Source organism: Cervus elaphus, chromosome 22, assembly GCF_910594005.1.
Source record: "Cervus elaphus chromosome 22, mCerEla1.1, whole genome shotgun sequence".
In the NCBI taxonomy this organism is placed as follows: domain Eukaryota; kingdom Metazoa; phylum Chordata; class Mammalia; order Artiodactyla; family Cervidae; genus Cervus; species Cervus elaphus.
The window spans coordinates 9,589,024-9,614,316 of NC_057836.1; the positions used below are offsets into that span (position 1 = coordinate 9,589,024).

Genomic DNA, 25,293 nt, shown 5'->3' on the forward strand with positions numbered 1-25,293 from the left:
GAAGTGGAGTTCCACCCAGAGTACCCATCATGGGAGGGTAAATGTTTAAAATATGAAGTACTTCACTGACCCTTTGATCCACCAATCAAAACCTTGAATCTGCAGGGTTCTCTCCCTTCCCCCCTTTCCGTTCTCCCTAATTGTACTAATACATTCAGATTAATTTCTCCTAAGGGAAAGAAAAGGCAGGCTCTGGGCAACTATATCTTTAAGTCAGATGCTACAGTGTCTCCTACGGACCAGGTTGAGGCAGCTCTATGAGGGTGTGCTGCAGTGCAAGAGCCCTGGGTTCCTTCTCCAGGAACTTAACCTTGATTTTTTCCTTTAACAAACTATGTAACCTCTCTGAACCTTAGTTCAGATGGATGTGGTTACGAATACTATTACCTAAAAGAACTGTGGAGAGAATCAGGTGCAATACTCATGCAAAAGCCCTACATGATGCTACTTTATATTAGGCTTTTGTTCAGTTCAGTTCAGTCGCTCAGTCGTGTCCAACTCTTTGAAACCCCATGGGCTGCAGCACGCCAGGCTTCCTTGTCCATCACCAACTCCCGGAGCTTACTCAAACTCATGTCCACCGAGTCAGTGATGCCATTCAACCATCTCATCCTCTGTCATACCCTTCTCCTCCTGCCTTCAATCTTTCCCAGCATCAGGGTCTTTTCAAATGAGTCAGTTCTTCGCATCAGGTGGCCAAAGTATTGGAGTTTCAGCTTCAGCATCAGTCCTTCCAATGAATGTTCAGGACTGATTTCCTTTAGGATGGACTGGGTGAATCTCCTTGCTGTCCAAGAGACTCTCAAGAGTCTTCTCCAACACCACAGTTCAAAAGCATCAATTCTTTGGCCCTCAGTTTTCTTTATAGTCCAACTCTCACATCCATACATGACTACTGGAAAAAACATAGTGTTGACTAGACGGACCTTTGCTGGCAAAGTAATGTCTCTGCTTTTTAATATGCTGTCTAGGTTGGTCATAACTTTTCTTCCAAGGAGCAAGCATCTTTTAATTTCATGACTGCGGTCACCATCTGCAGTGATTTTGGAGCCCAAGAAAATAAAGTCTGTCACTGTTTTCATTGTTTCCCCATCTATTTGCCATGAAGTTATGGGACCAGATGCCATGATCTTAGTTTTCTGAATGTTTAGTTTTTTGTTGTTGTTGTTTGTTTGTTTTTGAATGTTTAGTTTTAAGCCAACTTTTTCACTCTCCTCCTTCACTTTCATCAAGAGGCTCTTTAGTTCTTCGCTTTCTGCAGTAAGTGTGGCCTATTAGTGTCAGGACACTAACAAGTTGCATTTGCTGTTTCGAATGACTAAAAGGAACTCTCCAGATAATACCGCTCTTCTAAATTTCTCCAAAATGAGAACTTCTGTTTATGCCCGACTCCTCAGGCCCACTTAAGACAACTATAAGTGAAGCCCCGCCTCCTCAATCTGTAAGCCACGCCTCTTTCCGTACAATCTCCCGTTGTAGGGCCCTTCAGTGTTGATTGACATCTTGGCTCACCAATAGGAAGTAAAAGTCCCGTAACGTCCGGTGAGGGGGCAGGACTTCCTCGCTGTTGCTAAGACACTCTTGTTTCGCTCCTTGACAACCCTGGCGGGGGTGCGCTCGCTGAGGCCTTAGCTCCGGCCCCCTCGGGAGCAGGTGAGGCCACGGGGTGCGGCGGGCAACTGGGCGGGGAGGGCCGGCCCGAAAGGGGGCCGGGAGGAATTGCGGGGCGGGCGGGGCCTCGCCCACCGCGGAGGCCCCACCTTAGCCTTCTGCCTGTTGGTCCCCAGTTTCAGATCCTCCCAACCCCCACCCCCTACCCCCCACCACCACTTCGGGGACCTGCGAGCTCTGTCGAGACAGTTTCGCCGTCGCTACTCTGCAGGCCCTTCAGCTTCACGTTCCCCCGTCCTCTCTAACCCGACTCCCCCTGCACCTTGATTCCCCATCGTTCGCAGAGTAACCCCCTCCTCCCGCGGCTGGGTGGGTGGTCGCCATCGCCTCCTTCCAGACCGCTTGAGTTGGACAGTTGACGACTGTCTGGGAGTCGAGGCTGGTCATTTCCCTCTTTGGGCCTCAGTTTCCCTATTTGTAAATGAGGTTGAAATGATCCCTAAGGTCTCTTTGACTCTGACGTTCCAGGATGTGATTCTTTGACCCAACTGTAGACTTCCCCGAGGACGTGATCCTCATGGGAAGTTTGAAGTGTAGTGAAAAGGACTTTGTTGTTGTTCAGTCGCTCAGTCTTGTCCTCCGACTCTTTGCGACCCCATGGACTGCAGCACACCAGGCTTCCCTGTCCTTCACGTCTCCTGGAGAAAAGGACTTGGCAAACTTAATTTGGATTCCCAGCTACAGGACCCTAGCAAGTTCTCTAATCTCCCTGGAGTCCAGCCTGAGTATATACAGAATTAGGATACTATAGCACATCTCCTCGGTGGATTCTGAGAATAATATGAACTTCCTTCCTTTGTCTCATATTTCCGTGCATTTCCCTCCCCCTGAGAATCACTCTGTTTCTCCATTTCACCCTCTAATTCACATCTCCAGCTCAGGTATTTCTCCTGGGCTTCCATGGTTAGTGAGACTTTGGGGGTGGGCGTTGGAATAGATATTGCTTTATTGATTGGACTTGACGGCTCCCCTCCTGCCCCTGGTAATCCATGATTCTGTGATCCTCTGCTCCTGAGGAGATACCTCCATTTGCATATCTCGCCAACAGATTAAACTCAGTAATTCAAACATCACAGCATCCCACATCTCTGTCTGTCCATCTGTTCTACCTGAATTCTCCTGTCTCTCTCAGTTAGATCACCATCCTTCTGGGGCATCATCTGCCCCTCTGCCCTGCTTATCCCACTTAGGCAGTGTTACATCTTTGGTTCTGCCTCTGCAAGGATCTCATAGTCTCTCCATGCCTGAAGCCATCCTCCTGGTTCAAGTTTTTAATGCCTGTCACCCAGGCCATTGCTATAGCTTCCTAACTGGTGTTCCTACCCCCAGTATCTCCTCCTGTTAACCCAGTCCACCAGAGTAATTGTCAAAACACAGCCATGTCACCAGCCCCCAGGAGACCTCCAAAGGACTTCTCTTTCTCCACTAAAAATATCCATATTTCTTAAGCCTGGGTCTCAGGGCTCTTCTCCACATCCACAACCCACCACAGCCTCTTTCCCAGCATGCCTCCTCTCTTCTCATTTGCCAGGTTCTGTCCTCTGGCCATATTGGACTGTTAGACTTTCCCATAAAACACTTTGAGCTTTCTGCTTCCACATCACTGTGTTTGTTCATCACTCTGCCTGGAATGTCTTCCTCACGTTGCCCATCAGTCAGGATTCCCACTCACCTTTTAAGGTCTGATTCAAATGCTGCCTTTGCCACCAAACTCTCACTGTCCTCTTCCCTGTCCTCCAGAATTCTCCTCTTTCCTCTAGTTCTGTGTCTGTCTGGTGGCATTCCTGTTCTCTGCCATGAACATAGTTAGTTCCTTGTGTATGTGTGTTGTTCCCTCATATTAGATTGCATGCTCCTTGAAAGCAGAGACTCTCTCTTGCTTATAGCAGAGCAGTTGAAAAAGCTTAGTCCTAAAATCATTTATGGCTGAGTGCATCCTGGCTCATTCATTTATTAGCTGGGTGGGAAGTCACTTTGCTTTGCTCAGCCTGAATGATCATCAGGGAAGTAGGGATAATAGTGTTCATCTGATGGAGTTCTTAGGGGGAGTAAATGAGATCCTCTACATAAAACACCCATCCTGTTGCCTTGCTTAAGGTCAGTGCTCAATAGATGTTATTGAGGGGATTTGATAGGGCCCCCCTTCCCAGGGGACAAATGAAATACAGTTTAATTAGAGTTTAGATATTTCTTGGGCTTCTGCCATGTGCCAGACACTGGAAACTGCTCTGGGGGTATCTACAGGAGAGCAAATCAAGTCCTTCATCCCCGGGAGATTGTCTGGACTCACGACGCACTGTTGAGTCGTGACTGGCTATGAGACATCACCGGTAATTAGTGATTATGAATGATTTTTTTAAAAAGTAACTCAGTGCTAATTCCAGTTTATTTTTGTGATAACATCATTCTTAGTCACTTACGTTCAAATCTGTTCTCTTGAGTAGGAAAGGGGGGAGTAGGTGTGAAAGGGGGGGGAGTAGGTGTGAAAGGGAGGGGAGGTGGGGAAGGGGCGGGTAAGAGACTTAGTAATCCACTGTCTGTAGTAAGCAGCTGTTCCCCTGTGATGACTGTGATAGTTAATGCTATTTGTTGTACTTTGTATCTTGACTAAAGTGTTTGGATTGCATCCAAACTTGGGTATGTCCATGAGGGAGTACCATGTGAGTCAGTATGGTTTATTACATCATCTTACACATAAAGAAAATGTCTTGATCTCTTATCTCTCCATCTCTCCATCTTTCTTTCCTTCCCTCTCCCTGGTTTAAGGCACATCAGTTTTCACCAGACCTAAGTGAAATTAAAAAAAATAAGGGGGATGTGAAAAACAAAAACAAAAACCCTTTGTGTACATGAAAAGTAACTGTCTTCTCGAGGACTGTTCTTTATCCTGCAATCATCTCTTTCTTACTCTTGAAACTTTCTTTTATAGTAGATGATGCATTTCAAACTGATGGTGAAACCTAGATGGTCCGTGTTGTTTCCTGACCTCCCCGATATCTTAGATGAATGCCTTCAAGTCCTCAGATTCCTTTCTCCTCACCTTACGAGCCTCACCTTTTGTTTGCCAGAAGGCGGAGGGTGGACTTGTCAGGGGAGGGCAGGAGGATGTTCGAGGTCTGGAGGGTGTGTGTAGCCTCACTACGGCTGGAACCAGCAGGCCTATGTGGGCAGGAGTCTGAACCGCCGGCTGCCAAGGATGGACATTGTTTGTGTTACTGTCTTGTTTCCTTCTTACTTGGGACAGGAGAGAAAGCGCAAAAGGTAGAGAAGAATAGATAAGGATTCCGATCCTGGCTGTGTCATTGCTGGCTGTGTCCCCCCAGGCCAGCCCCCAGACCTCTCTAAGGTGCCTTGTCTGAGAACTGTGAGCGGGTGCTGCCCGCACAGGTTGTTCTGGGATGAAATGAGACAGCAGGTGTGAACGCACCGTATCACTCCACCCCAGCCCCCCGGCCCAACTGTGTTTGCAGAATTCCCTGTGACTCCTTCCTGGCTCAGTACTAACAACACAGAGCGGGAGCTCAATGAGTGTTGGTCTGTTTGCCTGAGCATTTCACCGATTAGTTGGTTGGGATTCAAAGAAGGACGCTTCCTCCCACACCAGTAACAAAAGCTGACATTGACTGTGAAGTAGAGTCTGTTCTTAGACCCAGCTTCCATATGAGAAAACTGAGGCCTGGAGAGGTAAACACTTATCCGAGACAGTCCGAGGTGTGAAGCCAGACCTTCCTGTGGAGGCTGTACTCACAACCATAAAGCTATGCTCCACACATGTCCTCCCATCTCTCCGATGCTGGAAAGAGGTCAAGGCGGCAAGCCGTGGTCTACGGACCAAGCTTGTTCCAGGTGCTGAGTGGCTGGAGGGGGTGGTGAGGGGCCTGCTAGCAGACCTTTTTGGCCTTGTTTCCCAGAATTCGTTCGTTTTTCCTTCGTCCTTCCCACATCCCCTAACCCACTTAAGGATTCTTCCCAAACATTTCAGAAGCAAAAGAATAAATGGTGACTGAGGTCAGTGCCCACAAAAGAACAAAGGACACAGGCTTTGACAAGATGATGAGATGAGGAGCCCAGCTCGTTGCCGAGGAGAAGCCTCGCGTCAGACACGGGCGAGGCTGCGTAAGGCTCCAGAAGGGCCCTTGGGTGAGAAGGAGAATAAAGGGCAGAGAGGGAGCAAGGCTGACGCTGGCTCTGTGTACCCAGACGGGCCCTGGGGAGAGTCAAGCTCTGCTACCCAACAGATTCGCATGCCCTGGCCGGGAGCACACTTAAATTATTAAAGGGCTCTCTTTTAGACCTGACGCAACTGCTTCCTGGCCTGGACCTGTCAGGCACACACTCGTTTGCATGGAAGATTGATAAGGTTATTAAAACTTGAGTTGTGCTATTTTGGGTAACATTCTTTCAGCAGGGTTTTAAAATCCGAGCTGAATGCCTATAGTTGTACCATAATGATACAATGTCATAAAAAATTCTACCTTTTTACATTTGGAGACACCTTGTCTATAACTGTTCCTTTTCATTCTGTCTCATCCCTTTTGGATCCCCAGAAGTGTGTGTAGAGGTTAGGAAAAGCCATTTGCAGTCACGATCCTTAATAAACGTGGCCGAATGATGTGGACGAAGTCCCGGCTGATAACATGGTGGTGGTTAGAGCAGCGTGATGCTGGGTGCAGAGGGCCCTACGGTTTCCAAACGCTCACATGCATATATACTTGGTGCTCACGACAGCTCCCTGAGAAGGAGAAAGTGGGATCATCCCACTTCGCAAAGGAGGACACCAAGGCTCAGGAGGTTAAATTACTTGCCTCAGGCTGCAAAGCAGGGAAGAGGGCAGAACTGCTTTCGGTTTCAGAGCTGGTACTCTAGCCTTAATGCCCTTATAGTCTTGTACCTTCTCTTCTCTATCAGGTGATATCCCACCCCCCGAAAAAAAAAAAAAAAAACTGTCCCAGTGGCTTTCCCACTTTGTTCCTGAAGAATCGGCTTTGATAACACCTCTGAAGTGTGGTTTCATCCAGGATTCCACGTGCCGAAGCAGAGTCCGAGCAGTGGTCATGGACTGTGAGGTCCCGGAGGGCAGACGTGTACACAGTTGCCTCTGAGTTCCCCTCCACGCTGGCACTTGTTAGCCCAGAGGCCGGATTGAATCGGATTGAAATATTCAGGTGGAAGGGGCCTAAAGCAGCCGCTTCAGTGTCATAAGTTGTTCCCACTTGAAAGTCTCGGGAGACAGCAAAGCTTACAAAGGATATAATCCTTCTACATCAGTGTAGCCCCCACCTTCTGTCACCCCTTGATGATGCTGGGGAGGAGGCGACAAAGTGGCCTTTACCAAAGACTGCAAGGAGGACGGGGGGAATGGGGCCTTAATAGGAACAAGAAAGGACAAGATGATTCACTGCCTTTGGTGAAATAAAGGAACTTAAGCAGAAAGTACAGTGAGATCGTACTTGGTCGTTTGCCAGCTTATATGTAGAGACAAACAGACACGGCTAATATCCGGGTGGTACAAATGCCCAGGATGGTGAGATAAGAGGAGCCGTCTGTCCGCTGGGAAACCAGAGCATACCCAGGCGATGGGGGGGAGGGGAGGCAGAGGGTGACGCCAGGCCTCCAGCTTCCCTCGAGGGAGCCGACCACATGGAGTAGTGCTGAGGATTTCTGCACCACCCAGAAAAAAATGTGCCCAGAAAGCTTAAGGCTTGACCAAACAAGGATCAAGTTAGCACTGGAAGGGGAGACACTGAAAGGGAAGCTCTAACGTTCCTCTCACTTCTGGGATCACGGGAGCCGTGCTAGTGGTCATGCCTCAGGGGGGAAGGTGTGTGGGCACCCACCTCGTGTGCCTGCTGTGAGGAGGGTGTTAGGATCACCTGTGCCGGAGACCATCCCGGGTCAGCCCCAGGTCTGCCGTTCAGTAGCTGAGTGACCTTCGGAGTAGTGACACCTCCCTTACATGCAGGACCTAACTCATGGGGTGGTTGGTGGCACAGGGCCAAGTAAATGCACATGGAGTCCTTGGAACAGTGTCTGGCCCGCGGGAGACCCAACTGATGTCACCCGTCATTACCTACCCGTTGGTTACTACGCTGGGCATCTTCAGGGTTTGGGGGCTGTGCAGTGAAAATTAATTTGGAAATGTGAGCGATGCTGGAATATTATAACATTATTTGGCTGTACTTGCATACCAGCTCAGTCCTATCCAACTCTTTTCAACCCCATGGACTATAGCCCGCCAGGCTCCTCTTGTCTGTGGGACTCTCCAGGTAAGAACACTGGAGTGGGTTGCCATTTCCTCCTCCAGGGGATCATCTCAAGTCAGGGATCAAACCTGTGGCTCCTGCATTGAAGGCAGATTCTCTGCTACTGAGCCATCAGGGACACCCATTTGTCCAATAAGGACAGTTAAAAGGGGTTTAATGATGTGGTGGTTTGTTTTCATTTATATTAGTTGTACTTCTGAGATTAAAAGTTCTTTTAGTTATAGGATAAATTGACTTGTAGGATAGAGAGAAACACTGAGTTTCAAGCTCTGCTTCCAGTCATTTAGGATCCAGGCCCATCTTTTAAGGAAGAGCCCCATCTGTTTTTCCGTAAGATTTGGAAAGAAAAAAGAAATCTACGCATGTGTATTAGGCTTTATAACTTTTCCATCATATCCTTGTGTGAATCTCCAGGGAGCCAGAGGGAGGGAAAGACAGTTTGCTGGGTATTTGCTGAGTGCCTACTACGTGCCTGGCATACGCCATCTCATTTGATTCTTGTAACAGCCCCACGAGGTAGACATGACCACCTTCATGTTACTGATGAGGAATCTGAGGCCCAAGACCACATAACTAGTGAGTGGAAGGACCAGGAACTAAGGCCTGAACCTCCCAGCTCCTGGGCCAGCCGGACAGGACAGGGCGGCCTGCGGGAGTGGACTAGGAGAGCCGGGCTGCCTGGCACACCATGGAGGGCACAGAGCATCACTGGTCACATTTCTCCTCTAGAGCCAGGACCTGTGGAAGGAGGCACTTGCTTGCCCATAAGCCCAGGACTGTTGAGCACAACCTGACATTTCACTTCCTGACCATTTCTGCCGAGAAGCAAGGATGATGTACATAGTGGCCTAGCAGAGAAGCCAAGTTCGTTAATTGCAAGCTGAAGGCTCTACCCTCGGCCTGGCCCGCAGTCAGTATTTGTCTTGATAATGACAGTGTGGGCTTGCAGCATCGTATCAGCGTGTTCTTAACTGGGTCCCAGCATCTCGTGTTGACTCATCCTCCCGTCTCCAGACTTGCTGGCCATTTGGAAAAGGATGTGGAGGAGTTGAGACGGGGAGGTGTCAGATTGTTACTGAGACATTTCTAATTTGTGATGTATAGTTTTTAAGCCAACTCGTTTCTCCTGGTTTTTCCTGTTTTCTGCAGCACCCCTTGGGGAAAGACATTTTCTGCTTCCACCAAGCTGGCAGGGCCTGCTTCCTGAATCTCCTGGGTGTGTCTTAATTACCAGTCCCAGCACCTCCTGAAAACATCCCTCTCTCCTCCTGGTCACAGTGGAAGTATCATGGGAGAAACAGAAGGGAAGAAAGATGAGGCTGATTATAAACGACTGCAGACCTTCCCTCTGGTCAGGGTAAGGCCCAGGGGAGGGAGGCAGGTGGCCAGCAGGGCCCAAGAGCCCTAGAGAAAGAGGCAAGGGGGAGCTTGTCCGCTGCAGGATAGCATTGGGAGGAGGTTATGACGGGCTCTGCTGGCCAGTCTAGAGACCAAGAGGGCGCCTACAGTAATTCATTCTTTCATTCATCCATTCATTCATTCAACAATTATTTAGGCCACCTACTACATATTGGGCGCTGTTCTGGGCACTGTGGATATGGGAGTGAACAAGACAGAGGCCTGGCCCACGTGAAAAAAAGGTTTAAAGAACATAATTTCAGGTCACAAGTGCCCTGAAGAAAAATAAAGCAAAAGCAAGGAGCTGGAGAGTAAAGATTGGCTTCTGGAAAGGGTTCTCTGATCAGAGACCTGAATAAAGTCAGGGAGCACGCCTTGTGAGAGTCTGGAGAACATTCTCCAGGCAGGGGGAGCAGCAGGCATGGAAAGCCCGAGCAGGCTCAGCGTCTGGGAGGCGCCGGAGGAAGGCCAGTGTGGCTGGAATAAGTGCTAAGGGAGGGGGCACAGGATGTAAGTGTCAGCCTGCCAGGCCTGGGGGCCACAGCATGCAATGGGGATCCCATCCTGACTTCAAAGGGAAACAGTAAAGAGCCTTCAGCAGAGGAGTAGGAGTCCAGTGATCTTTTTAATGTTTCTGAAAGAGCCCTCCAGCTGTTGGATGGAGAGTGGATTTTAGGGAACCCGAGGTGAAGGAGGGAGACCAACCAGGATGCTACTGCAGAGGCCCAGGGAGAGAGAGGGTGGCCGGGTCCAGGTCACGGAGCAGAGATGGCAAGACAGGGTAGGGTTCTCGACAGATGTTGACGGCAGAGCAGTAGAATTCAGCAGTGCACTGGATGCTGGGTGTGAGGGAAAGCAGGCCAAGGGTGACTGCCAGGGTTGGTTTTGTCCTGAGTGTGGGAGAGAAAACTGTGTCGGTTACCAAAAGGGGGAAGACGGAGGACTAGATTTGTGGGAGAACATCAAGCGTTATCTTTCAGACCTCTGAAGCTGGCAAGTAGGCAGTTGGACATAGGAATCCGGAGCCCCCAAAAAGAAGTTAAAGTAGGGGTGAACATGTGGGAACCCTGCCCGCATAGAAGGTGTCTGCACCCACAGAGCAGGGCGGGGCCCCTGGAGAGCAGGAGCTGGAGAAGAGGCGAGGGTGGAGACGGAGCCCAGGGGAGGAGGGCACCCAGAGAGGGCCAGGAAGAACAGCAGGGGGCCCTCAGCGCGGCCACACCATCTCTTCAGGATCTGAGCGAGTCAGCTGTGCCCTGAGGCTGCTGGTGAAGTGTCTCTGCGGCCGGCGTGCTCCTGCCTGGGCCAGCCGCCTTCCCCTGTATGTCGCTGGGATGCATTGGTTACACAGGGGCCCCGGGCGTAAGAGCCCACGAGGCCTCGCTCGGTTCCGTCAGCAGACGGGTCATCTCTCTGGGCTCTGCCCGTGCCTTAAGCTTGGGACGAGAGGCCAGCCCAGAAGACGGGTCACAGGCTGAGGCTCTGTCTGTCTGTCCCCGCCCCGCCTCCAGCACTCGGACATGCCGGAGGAGATGCGAGTGGAGACCATGGAGCTGTGCGTCACGGCCTGTGAGAAGTTCTCCAACAACAATGAGGTATTGCCATCAGTGTGGCCCCTCGTGCCTTGGGTGACCCCTGTGGCCCCAGTCCCCGCATCCAGCTATAGAGAGTGCCGCTGGGGCCAGGCTAAATCCTTCCTGGGAAGCATTCAGAGCGCGTGGAAGGCCGGTGAGGGCAGAAGCTGGTGCTATCTCGGGCACTGACCCAGTGCTAGAGGGAGAAGAGCCGGGGGACTTTCTGTGACGCCCCTGTCCACGTGCCCCGTCTCAGGTGGGCTGCAAAATAGGTTACCTTTCCCCCTGGCTCCATCCCAGTGGAGAACAGAGGCCCGCCCAGGCATTCATTCATGTATCCATTCATCCATTCAGAAAAGATGTTAAACACCATCCCTGTGCCAGGCACTGTCCTAGGTGCTGGCAATACGACAGGTAGGCATCAACACAGGAAAAGCCATTCATCAGTCTGCTGGTGAACAAGAAGGAAGCCAGTGTGGTGGCAGCCTGTGGGGGAGGCCGACCCTGGCCACTGTGTACCCAGGCTTCAGGCCAGGCAGGCCCAAGCTCAAATCTCAGTCTCCAGCCCCTTGCTAGCTCTTTAACCTTGGACAGGCCAGTTCTCATCGCCCGGCCCCAGTTTCCCGGTCTGTGCCGGAGGCGAGGATGCTGCCTCCTCGCTGGGTGGTCCTGAGGACAGACGTTCTGAAATGATGTGGGTGAGGCGCCTGGCATGGCGGTGGGCGCGGCCAGCGCGCAGCAAGTGCTGGAGCCTGGGGCTTCACCCCGCGAAGGCCGGGCCTCCGCCCCTCCCCAGACCTCTTGAAAGAGCGAGCTGGGGAAGGACGGGGGGGGGGGGGGGGGGGGGGGGGGGCCGCTGCCGCAGCTGAGGGAGGCAAAGCCGGCTTCTCTCCCAGAGCCCACCAGATGCGCCAGGGAAAGCCTCTGTGCGCCCTGAAGGTAGCCCTGAGTCTGCACCGTGATGATGGCAATCGCTGCATTCGCAGCGCGCACTTGGAGCGCGCACTCGGGGGCGCTGGCTCATTGAGGGCTGACAGCAGCCTTGTGGGCGCGGGCACCGGGGGCACAGCCCGAGCTCCAGCCGGAGGCCCCGTCTCAGGTCCAACGCCCCGCCCTGCCGCCTCACCCGTGTCTTCCGACGGCTGAGGTAGAACGTCCGGTTCGCCGTAGCTGTGTCGCGACCCCTGGTTAGGAGGGGCGGAAACCCTGTCTGAAGGTTCCGAGAGCCGAACAGCAGCCCCGAGGCTACAAGGCCTCTCTCCTGCTGACCCCTCTCCCCCCCAAGCTGCCCCCCACCCACCCGCCCCCGACGAGCCTGGTCTCGTTGCAGAGCGCTGCCAAGATGATCAAAGAGACCATGGACAAGAAGTTCGGCTCCTCCTGGCACGTGGTGATCGGCGAAGGCTTCGGCTTTGAGATCACACACGAGGTGAAGAACCTCCTCTACCTGTACTTCGGGGGGACCCTGGCTGTGTGTGTCTGGAAATGCTCCTGACACACTGTCCCCCCGCCCTTCCCCGCCCCGCCCCCGCAGCCCTTTCCCCCGCCACCCCACCCCGCTGTTCCCCTGGGAGGGGGGAGCAGCCACGGGCAGGTCCTGACCTTCCAGAGGAAGGCTGGGGGCTTTTCTTCCTTGTCCTGTGTTCCGTGTCCTGAGCCGCGCCCCGCGTGTGCATCCGCAACCATCTCACGCCGAGTCCCCGGGTGTGAGGGGGCAGCAGCGGGGGGCTGGGGGGTGTGACAGGGTCGAAGGAGGGGCGGGGGTGGCATTTTTTTCTCACAGGGACCTGCCAGCCCCCCACGCCTGCCCACACCCAGCACTGTGGGCAGGCGTCCGCCCGTCCTTATCTTGACGGGGCGTCTGCAGATGGCCTCGAGGGAGCCTCTCAGCTTAGGGGGTCACTAAGGGCTTCTCTCCTCGACTTCTGGAGAAGCAGTGAACCCCCACCCCCAGAAGCCCCTTTCCCCGCCTGGCCCCGGGCTGAACAAGCCGCCGCGTCACGTCGGGCCCACAGCTCCACGGCCCCCTGGCTTTGGCATGAGGACCAAGCAGCCTGTCCCCGCCCCCGCTCCGTCCCGGCCCTCCCCCCACCTTGCCTCCACGTGTGCAGTTGGTAACCAGTGGCTGAGGGTGCGGGAACCACGTCTGCGCGGTTTCTGGAAGTGTCACTGACCTCCGGTGAGACGCCTGGGCCAGGAGCGCCCTCGCCGCGAGGCCTGCTTCAGCAGGGAAACCTGGCCTGCCACTTACTTCTCATCAGGGACCGCATGCCGATTTGTACTTCTTATCTCTGCTGGGTTTTCTATATTCTATTTGAGTGTGGGGAGAAGGGTTTTAGTAGAAGGGTGAATCCTATTTTACACAGCGGTCTTATTTATATATAAATGTCTTGGATTTTACAATTAAAATAACCAAAAACTGACCTTGATCTTATAGTCTCTTGGCGGGGCTGGGGAGCCAGGCTCAGTATTGCCAGGCTGTGCCGGGGTCCCAGGAACCTGGTGAGGCTGCTGGCGTCTCAGCGCCCAGGCCCTGCCCCTCCCCGTTCCCTCACGGTGCGGGCCCCGGGGTCACTGACTTAGGCACCCTGATGGCCAGACTGGGCCACTGTAAAGACGCTTTCAGTCTCACATCGTGTCGTCCCGTTCAGAGATGTTTCTTCAAGCAGCACTGAGGGCCAGGGCCCCCGGGAGTGGGGACACCAAGACGGAGAAGCCACAGACCCCCCTCAGTGAGTTCGCGGTCTGTGGAGGAGGAACGCAGGAACCCAGTTGTTTCAACTGGACGTGAAAAGTGATGAAATAAAAGAAGGGTCTTCCCTGCTGGTCCAGCGGTTGAGAATCCGCGTGCCAGTGCAGGGGGCACGGGTTCAATCCCTGGCCTGGGAAGATCGCACATCCCGCGGAGCAGCTCAGCCTGTGCAGCACAGCTGCGGAGCCTGCGCTCTGTAGAGCCCGTGGTCCGCAACGGGAGGAGCCAGCTCCACGGCTAGAGAGCAGCCCCCGCTCGCCGCAGCGAGAGAAACCCGTGCGCAGCGAGGAGGACCCGGGGCCACCAAAAATAAATTAAGTTTTTGAAAAAGAGAGGACGGGGCATGGTGGGGGTGGACGGAAGGCCTCCACGCCCAGCCTAGGGAGTGTCGGGGAGCCCCTGGCGGGGTGGGCCCTGAAAGCCAGCTCTCAAGGGAGAGAGGGCTTTTCCCCAGGGAGGAGGTGTTCCGGGCCAAGTGACGCTAGGAGTAGATACGTGGCGTGAGGGGCCGCCCTGCAGACCTGAGAAGCCCCCTCCCCCCAATCTGAGTCTCACCCCTAGAAATGCCAAGTCTGGGCAGACCTGGGCCAGCCTGCCCTGCCCCCAGCCTACCTTCCCTTCCTGAGATGGCTCACCAGAACGTCCAGGCCTGGCAGCCCTGGGCCCTGGCCCGGTCACGGCCTCCTAAGTCTTCGAGTCCATTTGTCGTGGAATCTGTCGACTGCTCTGCTGGCCGGCATCCCCTCCTTCCTCTAAGTTCTACGCAGAGACCCAGGCGGCTGACTAGGGAGGGGAGCACGGCGGACCACTGGTGAATTTCACAAGTGTTCGCTGAGTTGCTGCTGCACGTGGGGTCCTGAGAAAGAGAAGGAGGTCAGGGTCACTGCCCCAGGGCTGGTTATCTAGACCTAACTGGTCATCTGACCCTCTGGGACTTGTGGGGTGGGGGTTGGGGGGTGGAGGCAACTCCCTTACCTTGGACCTGCGCTGACCCGAGCCCTGGGCCACACCAGGTGCTGCGGGGGGTGGTTGGCAAGGCGTGCAGATGGGAATACAAGGAGGTGGGCGCTGAGGCCTGGAATAGCTACAGTTTATTAACTGCCGCCTTGGCAGCTGTTCTTGCCTCTAATCTGCCACACGTAGGTGCCACGAAGTAAGCCAGGCTCAGCCCGAATCCCAAGTGGTAGGGTGGCATCCGGGGAGTGTGGGCTCTGAGGTCCACAGGCCTGACTCCGGCCCAGCCCTGCTCTTCCTAACCTCGCTAGCCCCAGTGGCTTTGTCTGTAAAATGGGGATAAAACGCAGCAGCTCCTGAGGTTGCTGTGAGCCTCAGGCCTGCCCCCGGAGCAGATGGTGCCCCCCCCCCCATGCACACTGTGTCCTTGGGGGTGCTGCGATCTCCCCACCTTGGAGATGGGAACCTGTCTGACACCCAGCTGCCACAAGGCAGGGGCTGGGTAGCAGGGCCCCATGGCAACCAAGACGGTGGGCACGCTGCCAAGGGGGCGAGAGGGCTGCCTTTGAAGCTGGCGGTGGGCCCCCTGGAGAAATCTTCTGGTGAATATTTAATGCTGTCTCGGAAGTGATGCGGAGAGGCTCCAGGATCCCGCTTAACCTACTTCCTGCTTCTCCTGAGAACAGAGCCTTTGGGGCAGGCAGGCGGTGTCCCCTGGGGTGGTGGGCGTCCCCAGCCAGCATCTCGCCAGCCCCCAGCAGGTCTGACACAGCTGCAGGGGCAGGGCTTGTTAGTTCCTTGAGAAGAAGGAGCAGGGAACATCAATAATGTCCTTCAGATCCTCCCCCAAGTCTGGGAGGAGAATTGTTCAATTTTAGCCACAAGCCACCACCCTGTTCTATTTTCCTTTTGTTCTCCCCATCTCATATTTAAAGTAACCGCCTCCCACTGCCAGCTGCTGTCTTCAGTCCTTAGGAAGGCGGGGCGGGGGTGGGGTAGAAAGGGAGCAAGCTTAGGAGGTAGAGAATCTGATTAGTACTCATAATACTTCCAAACTATTCGGGGTCTGAAGCGTGCCAGGCACTGCCCTAAGCATTTTCCAAACTGTCCCATTTAGTTGGTATGTCCACCCTGTGAAGAGATACTATCGTGTGCGTGCTAAGTTGCTTCTCTCGTGTCCAACTCTTTGCAACTCTAGGGACTGTAACACGCCAGGCTCCTCTGTCCATGGAATTCTCTGGGCACGAATACCAGAGTGGGTTGCCAATTCCTCCTCCAGGGGATCTTCCCGACCCAGAGATCAAACCCGTGTCCCTTATGTCTCCTGCATTGGCAAGCAGGTTCTTTACCACTAGCGCCACCTGGGAAGCATTTCCCAAACTGTCTCCTGTAGTTCGAACGTTCACCCTGTGAGGAGATACTGTCAGCGCCCCTTTTACAGATGAGGCATCGAGGCCCAGAGAGGTTAAGCTCCAGGTCACACGACCAGGATTCACCGCAGGCCCACAGGGCACCAGAGCCCAGCTCTCCAAAGGTCTGCGTGCCACGGGACAGCCACTCGGCTTCTCGGCGGCAAAATAGGGTTCCCGGCTCCTGTCCTGCCTCTTCTCCTTGGTAGGGCACCATGGAGATGGTGGTCATGAAGGTGGAAATGCCTGAAGGTGGGAAGTGCTGATCAGGAATTGGGGTCAGGACCAGTCTGGGGAGCCCCCGTGACCCCTAGGAGACGGAATCTGGAAGCCAGGGCTCAGCGGGCCAGGTAGGTAGTTGCCTCCAAGGCCCTGTTGGCATCTGGGCTCTGCAGGGTCACAGCGTGAGACACAGGGTGACCACACATACGTCCAGTGACTGAGGATCCCGAACAGGCGGGACCAGATGCTGTCCTTCCACCCTGAGCTGGGAAGGACTGTCCCGATAGCAGGAACTTGTGAGGACTCTGCTCTTGCCGAGCACTCTCCAAGCCATGTCTGTCCTTCGAGCTTCAGAATGGCCCAGGGAAGTGAGCCAGGCAGATTCTATTAGGGCCTCTGCCCCAACAGTGAGGAAATGGCCTCATAGAGAACTTGGGATGTGCTGGGATGGGGGCTGGCCTGGGGCAGAGGTTTCTCCTCTACACACCAGTAGCCTCAGACACGTGGGAAGGGTGCTGCCAGCTCCTCTAGGGCTCCTCCCCCCACTGCAGTCCCTGGACACTCCAGGTCACTTTGTGTTCCCACTGTGCCTCATCATCGTATCTACACCGGCTACGTTTTATTGACTTGGTGGAGACTATGTCTTATCTCTCTAGCATAGGACCTGCTATGTATCAGAGGTGCATTGTGACTAGTGAGCAAATGAATAAGGCTGGTTAGAGGGATGAATAGATGGATGGATGATGGATGGTTGGATTGATGGAAGGTGGATGGATGGATAAGGGATGGTTAGATGGATGGACAGATGGATGGATGGTTGGGTGATAAATTAGTAGAAAATTCTCCAGGAAGCTCAGAGCAACAGAGCACATGAGCGAAAAAAAAAACCAGTGATGGATGGACCAGGGGCGTCCCTTTATTTCTGATGCCCTCAGCCAAATTTCCAGGTCCCTCACAGGAGACCTAAAGTTTATTTGGGACTCAGAAAGTCACTCTGCTTTGATCTGATTAATAAGAAAATACGAAGACTCAGAAGTAGTGCAAGTTGATTCCCAAGGCTGAAAGAGCTTGCTAAGGAACACCAAGAAGAACATCGGGGTTGCCATCAGACCTGAGTTCCAACACCAGCTCCACCACTTGCTGGCCGGGTGGCCTTGAGTGAGTCCCTTCTCCTAAGCCCTGTTCTCTTCAGATGTAGAAAGGAGTGAAGTCCTTGCCCTCCTAGCCCAGAGGTCATGGGGAGGATTGAGCAAATGGAAGAGCCCCAGGAAGGGGGTCAGGGCTGAGCTCCTGCTATTAAAGCCTCTGCCAGAGCATCGTCATTGGCTAGCGAGCCATCAGCCAGGACCCTGTGCCCCAGGCTGGCCTTTGGCCTGCTGGCCTGATGCTCTTTCCAGACATCACTCAGCAAGTATTTAATAAACTCCGGAGATGCCAGACCCTGTGCAGAGGAAATAGGGCCCCACTCTGGTCCCTGCCCTTGGGAGCACAGTCTGAACTCTAAAGGGGCTCCTGGAGAACATTGTGCAGGCCAAGCGCAGGTAAGCTGGCGGGTTATTCAGGAGTGTTCTGGGCAGAGCCCCCCGCCAAAGCTCCCCGTTGCCCTGGGCAGGCACAGAACCTCCCCCTTGAACGCCGTGTGGTCTAGAGCTCTTCTGAGAGCCACAGGGCCTTGCATTGTGTAACCTCTTACAGGGCAGTAAAGCGTCTGCCTACAATGCAGGAGACCCGGGTTCGATCTTTGGGTTGGGAAGATGCCCTGGAGAAGGAAATGGCAACCCACTCCATTATTCTTGCCTGGTAAATCCCATCTGGACAGAGGAGCCTGGTAGGCTACAATCCATGGGGTCACAAAGAGTCAGACACGACTGAGTGACTTCACTTTCACTTACAGGGCTTAGCGCAAGGCTGTGTACACAACCGGTGCTCCATAAATGTTTATCAAGTGAATGTCCTCATCCTTGTCTGCAAAACCTTTCCGCACATTCTTTGTGCTGCTTCTGCTGGGGCCCAGGGACGCAGGACGGTGGGAGCTTGCAGTTAGGCAGACACAGGGGCCAGTGGGACAGCTCCATGTGCAATGTGCGACCATGGGGGGTGGGTGTGCCCGGGAGGGGTGCTGAGACCAGAGAAGGGACACAGCGGACGTGGACATGGAGTTCAACAGGAGGGGAAGGAATTGAGGCAGAAGTCAGGGTGTGGACACACTTTTCAGAAAAGAAGGCCATTGGATGGAGCGGAAAGGTGGGGGAGATGAGCCAAGAAATGGCTCCCAGAGAGGCAGGCAGGGCCAGGCCTTTGTGGGCCTCCTCCATGGCAGGAAGGATGGAAGTGGGGGGCAGTGAAGGAGGCGACAGCATCCACGTGGCAGGGGCAGGCTGGGGTTTCAGGGCGAGGCCTGCACCAGGATGGTGTTGAATCCGGGGAGGCGACAGTGCACGGTGATCCATCGAGTGCTGGGAACACAGGGCTGGGTGGAGGGCCTCAAGGATGCATGCGGAGGGGTGGCTCAGTCCTTCCTTGCCTGGGTGGTCCTTGCACTTCCCGCACCCCCGACTCAGAGCCTCTGTGGAGCTGGGAGGGGCAACGCCACCTTGATGATGGACCCGCATCTTCGGAGGTTTGTCAAGGGCCAGGAGTGGGGCGGGGTAAGCATTCTGTTCCTGAGGAATCAGAGCCCAAACCTGTCTTCCGCTTGGTCCCTTGGCCCCATCTCTTGTCAGTGCCCCAACCCCGCCCCACCCCACCGGCCAGGGCTCCCTCCCTTGGCCGCCTTCACGGCTTCCCCGGGGCCTTGGGCAGTCTCTGGACTCCATCTCTGGACAGCCCTCCGGGAGATGCCCTCCCTCCATGGCTGGGTCCAGGAGGTGCCACCTCTGACTATCCTGTGCGGTCCAGCTCCCTGGCCTTGCACCTGTTTGAATAGCGGCCATGGTACCGCCTCCAGCTCCTGGGACTCCTCTCGGTGGTCCTGCTGCTACTCTTGGCTTCCCCCTCCTCTTGGGCCCCTGTAGGTGGCCTTGTCACAGCCAGGGCAGCCCGTGACCGACCCACCCCCCCACCCCCGCAGCTTGGCCAGAAGCCATGGGGGTTTCAGGAGTCGTAGGATTTCAAGGGTGGCAAGGGATCTGTGGAGAAAGGGGTGCTGCCCAACAGAGCCTGGGGCCACAGCCCAGCAGCTGGGCCAGGGCAAACGGGGCGAGTCCTCTGCCCACCCCGTGTACACGGCCACGTCAGCGCTGGGGCAGAAGGACAAGCTCTTCTGTGTCACACCTAGGAGAAGTTCACTGACCAACGAGTGAGAATGTTGAACTCGAGTTCGGGGACTCAAGAGTGGGGCTCAGCCTCCCTGGACCCCCCTGTCCTCTCTCCCCACACCCCTCTCGCTGGATGATATACCTGCCGCTGGGCCAGTCCCTGCATTCAGGCGACTCCACCCCCTGGACCTTGGCCGACAACCCCACAGAACTCCCATGGGATGGGGGTGCCAGGGTGAGGCCTCGATGCCCACACTGGCCAGGAGTTCCTCTCAGAGGAGGTGATATTTGAACTGGGCCCAGAAGGGATTTCTGCAGGCCCCAGGGAGATGAGGAGGGGTCAGAGCACTGCAGCTGAAGTCACTGTGGGTGGGAGTGGGCAGAGCAAGGACAAGGCTGGGGGAGATGCCCACCTGCCATTTGACCAGCTATGGGGAGCCAGGGAGGGCGTCTGGCAGGATTGTGATGCCAGAGAGCCAGGAGAAAGGCCTCCTCTCCCGGCCTGGAGGGCTGAGAGGAGCCAGCCAGAGAGGGCCAGCCACCTGCCCTGGAGTCAGTGTGAGCTGGGCTGTGAGCTGTGTCACAGGTGCAGGTGACCACAGCCTCCTAACCCAGCTCCACACCCACATCTTACTAACCCAGACCAACCTAGACAGAATATTAAAAAGCAGAGACATTACTTTGCCAACAAAAGTCCGTCTAGTCAAAGCTATGGTTTTTCCAGTAGTCATGTATGGATGTGAGAGTTGGACTATAAACAAAGCTGAGCGCAGAAGAATTGATGCTTTTGAACTGTGGTGTTGGAGAAGACTCTTGAGAGTTCCTTGGACTTCAAGGAGATCCAACCAGTCCATCCTAAAGGAGATCAGTCCTGAGTGTTCATTGAAAGGACTGATGCTGAAGCTCCAATGCTTTGGCCACCTGATGTGAAGAATGGACTCACTGGAAAAGACCCTGATGCTGGGAAAGATTGAAGGCAGGAGGAGAAGGGGACGACAGAGGATGAGATGGTTGGATGGCATCACCAACTCGATGGACATGGCTTTGAGTAGGCTCCAGGTGTTGGTGATGGACAGGGAAGCCTGGCATGCTGCAGTCCTTGGGGTCACAAAGAGTTGGACACGACTGAGCAAGTGAACTGAACTAGAAGGGCCACGTGCTCCCCGGTTTAACCGCCACCTGATAGATTTCCCAATGGCCCAGGACAAACCCAGCTCCTCACCTGGCCTGCAAGGCCCAGCATGGCCTGGCCTCTCTGCCTCTCAGCAGGACCCACTGCCTGGGCGCCCAGGGCCATGCCTGCCCCTCGGGCATGGGCTTCCAGGGTCAGCAAGAGCCAAGCCAGAGGCCCCAGGGCACCTGCCTCATTTGGTGATGCTTCCACATCGATGGAGACGAGTTGTACCCACAGCGTGACTGGCTGAGCCTGCCCTGAAGGAGGAGATGGCTACTACCCAAGAGGGTAGTGGCCTTGGGTAAGCCAAGTGCACCCCATGGCCACCCCCCATCCTCCCTGCCCACCAGCCCTGCCCTTCCTGACCCCCATCTCCACCTTGCAGTCCAGAAGTCTGGGGGAACCCAGGCAAAGTGGCCCAACAACAGGAGGCCCTTTTCAAATCCATGAGATGAGGACCTGGGAGGGGTCCTCTGGGCATGGCCGTGGACCAGCCGTGTGTCCCCGGGACCAGCCACCCCTCTCTGAACTCATTTCTTCCTCTGTGCCCCAAGGGTCCCTTTCTCAGTGTCCCTCAGCTGACTCTCCAGATGGTCATTCTCCAACCCTGCTGCGAACGCATCCTGCTTTCTGCGAGGCGAGTTCCTTTCTCCACCGCTAGGGGTCCTCTGGGAGGCTGGATTCACGGCGGCTGACGGTGCGGGGCGACCTCTCGTGGCCACATATGTGCACAACAAGGCTCCCTGGCGACTGCCCGCTCCGGGAGGGCCTGGCTCTGTCCACACCCTGCCCTTACTCCCAGGCCTGGAGTAGGGGGCCACAACCACTTCCTCAGGTTCATCAAGCCCAAGTGGGAAAAATCATGAGTTATTCGGACCTGACTTCCTTTGGCTCTTCACTCCCAAACATTTATTGAGCACCTATTGTGTACCTTGCAGTGTGGGTACCAAGGTGCAGTACCTAAGAGCAGGTGGGTCCCCACCGTCACTGAAGTTATGGTCCAGCCAGGCCCCAGCGCCTCCACTTCACACCCTGAATCCCACGCTCCTCCTGTAACTTAGCTCCACAGTCCCCACCTTGCAAGATTTCCCCCACCTCCCCCCACCATCCAGGGAAGGGATCGGTCCTGTTAATGGAATCTGATTGGGTAACTTTTCAAAACAATGAAAATCCTCTCTGAGAGTGAGGGAGCACTCTAAAATTTGCCTTTCAGGACCCCTGGGAATTTTCTGTTCAGTGGGTTCGCTTCAAACAAGGCAGTACTGAGCCCCTCCCCAATCCAATGGCCAAACCAGGCCAGAGCATGTGGGCTTCGGTGCCATCACCCCAGGCCCTGGAGGAAAACACAGGCTGGGCCAGTCCCTCTCAGCCGCCATGGGGTCCTCCCAGAAAGCAAGAAGGCAGACCCTGGACACTTCATGCTGTGCCTGGGTGTGTCACCTCCAGTGCAGAGCTCCTCACCCCAAGCCTACAGTCACCCTGCAGAGGGACTCTTACCATCCTCCACATTTCACCCTAAAAAGGAAAAGAAAAAAAAAAACAGCCACTCATACATCTGTGATTTACCTGGTGAGGACGCTGAAGCACAGAGGGGTTGAGTACCCTGCCCAGAGTCACACAGCCACAGGAGCTGTGCAGAGGGGGAATCCAGAGAAGGCTGCAAGTGCAGTGCTCCTCAGAGACCCCAGGCCTGCTTTCCTGGACCCTCCAGCTCAACTTCGGATAGACCTGCCTTGCCTGCCTGTGGACCAATTTGGGAAGGAAGCCAGGGAGCCAGTGAGTTAAGTGCAAGGCTCCATATCAATCTTCATTTCATCCTCACCGTGGTCCCTCAAGATAGATGGCACCATTCCACCTTTTTTTTTTTTCTTTCTTAAATTTAATTAATTTTATTTTTGGCTGTGATAGGTCTTCCTGGCTGCGCACAGGCTTTCTCTGGTTGCAGTGAGCGGAGGCTTCTCTTGTTGCAGAGCCCCAGCTCTCAAGCGTGGGCTCAGTAGTTGTGGAGCACAGTCTTAGTTGCCCAGTGGCAAGTGGGATCTTCCCGGACCAGGGATCGAACCCGTGTCCTCTGCATTGCAAGGTGGACTCTTAACCACTGGACCACAAGGGAAGCCCCACTGTTCCACTTTTGACAAAATGTGGAAACCAAGGCCCAGGGACACAAGGCCACTCCCACAGTCACGCAGCTCTCTCACAGGGGCCGGACTTGGTCCCTAACACTGTGGGCAGGATGCTGGGACATCCCCTCCACCAGCACAGGGAGGTCTCTGGCCTCCAGTGAGGAATCTGACCACTGGGCTCGGGGGTGGAGGGCCAGGTAGGGAGCGGTCAGGGGGCCTTTCCATCTAATGTCAAGCTGACCCAAGACCAGGAGACCCCTGCCAGCTTCCGACTTTGAGCAACATAATTCAGAACTCTTCAATATAATTCAGAACTCTTCTCTTTGCACCTCCGCTGGCCAGGTTCCCGGTAGCCCTAGGCCCCTTGAGAGCAGAGACAGGTCTTCCTGTCTTCTCCAGCTCCTCCCAGCCCTGGGGTTCCCTGCCCCACCTCCACCCTCTGGGGACAGATTCTTCCCCTGACATTTAGCCCAATGCCTGGGGGCCACCTGGGGGTGAAAAAGGGCATCACTGTGTGTCAGACCCTCTGGCCTCACCATCCACCAGATGCTCACTTTGGACAAGCCCCTTAATTTCTCCAAGCCCAGCTTCCCGTAAAGGTGATGATCACCCTACGTCTCACCTTTCAAAGATTTTAGTGAACTACTAGGTGGTATGAAGTGCCAAAGGCCTGACTGAAAGTGAAAGAAAGTGCTAGTCACTCAGTCGTGTCCCACTCTGCGATCCCATGGACTGCAGCCCCCCAGGCTCCTCTGCCCATGGGATTCTCCAGGCAAGAATACTGGAGTGGGTTGCCATGCCCTTCTCCACGGGATCTTCCCAACCCAGGGATAGAACCCAGGTCTCCTGCATTGCAGGCGGATTCTTTACTGTCTGAGCTACCAGGGAAGCCTGACTATCAGGTAGTAAGTACGAGCAGTTTCCTTTCCCTTCCCTTTATTCTGGGGCCGAATCCTACATTTCAGGAGGGTCCCCTCAGTCATGAACTGAAAGGTGAATAATGTCAAGGAGATCTGAGATGTCACTGCTGATAAGAGAGCCCTGCAAAACCTTCCTCATGTCCCCTGATGATGGGGCCCACTTCTCCAGAGTCCCAGGCCCGGGGAGGAAGTGGATTGAGAGCTCTCCTCACGCTGAGACATCCTCTGAGGCCTTTCCCGCCCCCTTATTGTCTCCCCACACCGGCCACACTCTAGTGATTCTCCCTGGGCACCCTGCGTCCAGGGTAGATGCCAAGGCGGTCCTCTGGACCCCACCCACTCAGTCTATACACTTCTGGCCAGCCCCAGAGATGGAGCTCATACACTGGCCTGTGTCTGGCAGGGAACAGGGAGACAGTGCTAATGACAAAGGCAGCAGAATTTACAGGCTACAGTGAAGGGACACCTAGCCCACCCTGGGGTCCAGGGGGACTTCCTGGAGGAGATGCTATTGTCACTAGGATTTGAAGGATTTATGAGTGTGTGTGTGTGTGTGTGTGTGTGAGTGTGTGAGTTAGATGAGAGTTAGGGGAGAGAGGACAGGCAAGATGGGCTGCCAGGCGGAGGTCACAGCACCACCAGAGGCGTGGAGCCTGGGAACAGTCTGACAGGTGAGGAAAGCATTGCTGAGGCTGTTATTAGAATTTTTCAAATATTTATTTGGCTGTGCCAGGTCTTAGTGCAACAAGTGGGATCCAGTTTCCCGATCAGGGATGAAACCCGGGCTCCCTGCATTGGGCGTGTGGCGTCTTAGGCACTGGACCACCAGAGAAGTCCCTGTTATTGGAATTTGAAGAAAGAAAGGAACAGACTGGGGCCCGAGGTTCAGAGAAGTGGAGTGCCGGACCGAGCATCTCCGGCTGGGGGATCAGTCTGGCTCCCAGGCCCGCGCTCTCTCTCCTACCCTGGGCAGCCTAGAAGAGGGCACGGTTGTCAGAATCTAGGCACAGGTGTTGCTGGGGTCTGGGGAAAGTGGCAGAGATCACATCAACCAGGGCAGAGTCAGAGCCCAAGGGAGTCACCTCTCCCTGGCAGAATGTGGCAGGGGTCCTTCTGTCCCCTCATCCCACCCCCAGCTTGGCGGGAGCCAGGGCCTTGCCTGGGCTGAGCCTGGGGGAGCCTGGGGAGGGACAGGAGCCAGGCCAACCTGCCCCAGATGTGGCCCATACGGCCTCCCTCCTCCCGCAGCAAATAACAGCGTATACCTCCTACTGCTCTAGGAAGCCCACGCTATGCCATGGCCCCACGTGTTGGAGGGCCCGAACTCCCCTTTCTGCCCAAAGCCACCCTGGCCTAATGCCATGGCTGGCACAGCCCGCATAGATGCCCCAGCAAGAGCAAGAAGGCCAAGTGAGTCAGGGCAAACCTCTCCTCTAGAACGGCTCTGGTCAAGGCCATGGGCCTTCTCATTGCCTAGCGCCATTCCCCGGCTTCTCCTCTGAGGTCTAAGGCAGTCACTGGTCAAAGGGAAAGAGAAATGTGCTTTAGAAATCAGAAGGCCCTGGCTGTGTTAGGA

General features: G+C 54.8%; 1 protein-coding gene across 3 annotated transcripts; it reads left to right on the forward strand.

Moving 5' to 3' along the window:
* Positions 1-1,549: 1,549 nt before the first annotated feature.
* DNAL4 (dynein axonemal light chain 4) lies at positions 1,550-13,329 on the forward strand. 3 transcript variants are annotated; one of them, XM_043882395.1, is made up of 5 exons: positions 1,550-1,653; positions 9,084-9,291; positions 10,844-10,927; positions 12,237-12,335; positions 12,861-13,329. In XM_043882395.1, exons 2-5 carry the CDS (start codon positions 9,223-9,225, stop codon positions 13,077-13,079), a joined length of 471 nt encoding a protein of 156 aa, XP_043738330.1. In that variant the 5' UTR covers positions 1,550-1,653; positions 9,084-9,222; the 3' UTR covers positions 13,080-13,329. The 3 variants fall into 3 exon arrangements, with proteins under 3 accessions (XP_043738330.1, XP_043738332.1, XP_043738331.1); XM_043882397.1 differs by having other exon boundaries at positions 12,922-13,329; XM_043882396.1 differs by having other exon boundaries at positions 12,237-13,329.
* Positions 13,330-25,293: the final 11,964 nt, after the last annotated feature.

Bases quoted from the DNA above. Each gene is read 5' to 3' on its own strand.
- DNAL4 (XM_043882395.1), top strand. From the start codon at position 9,223: ATGGGAGAAACAGAAGGGAAGAAAGATGAGGCTGATTATAAACGACTG. The intron at 10,928-12,236 runs GTATTGCCATCA...GTCTCGTTGCAG, and splicing joins AGTTCTCCAACAACAATGAG to AGCGCTGCCAAGATGATCAA. The intron at 12,336-12,860 runs GTGAAGAACCTC...CCCCACCCCCAG, and splicing joins GCTTTGAGATCACACACGAG to AAGCCCCTTTCCCCGCCTGG.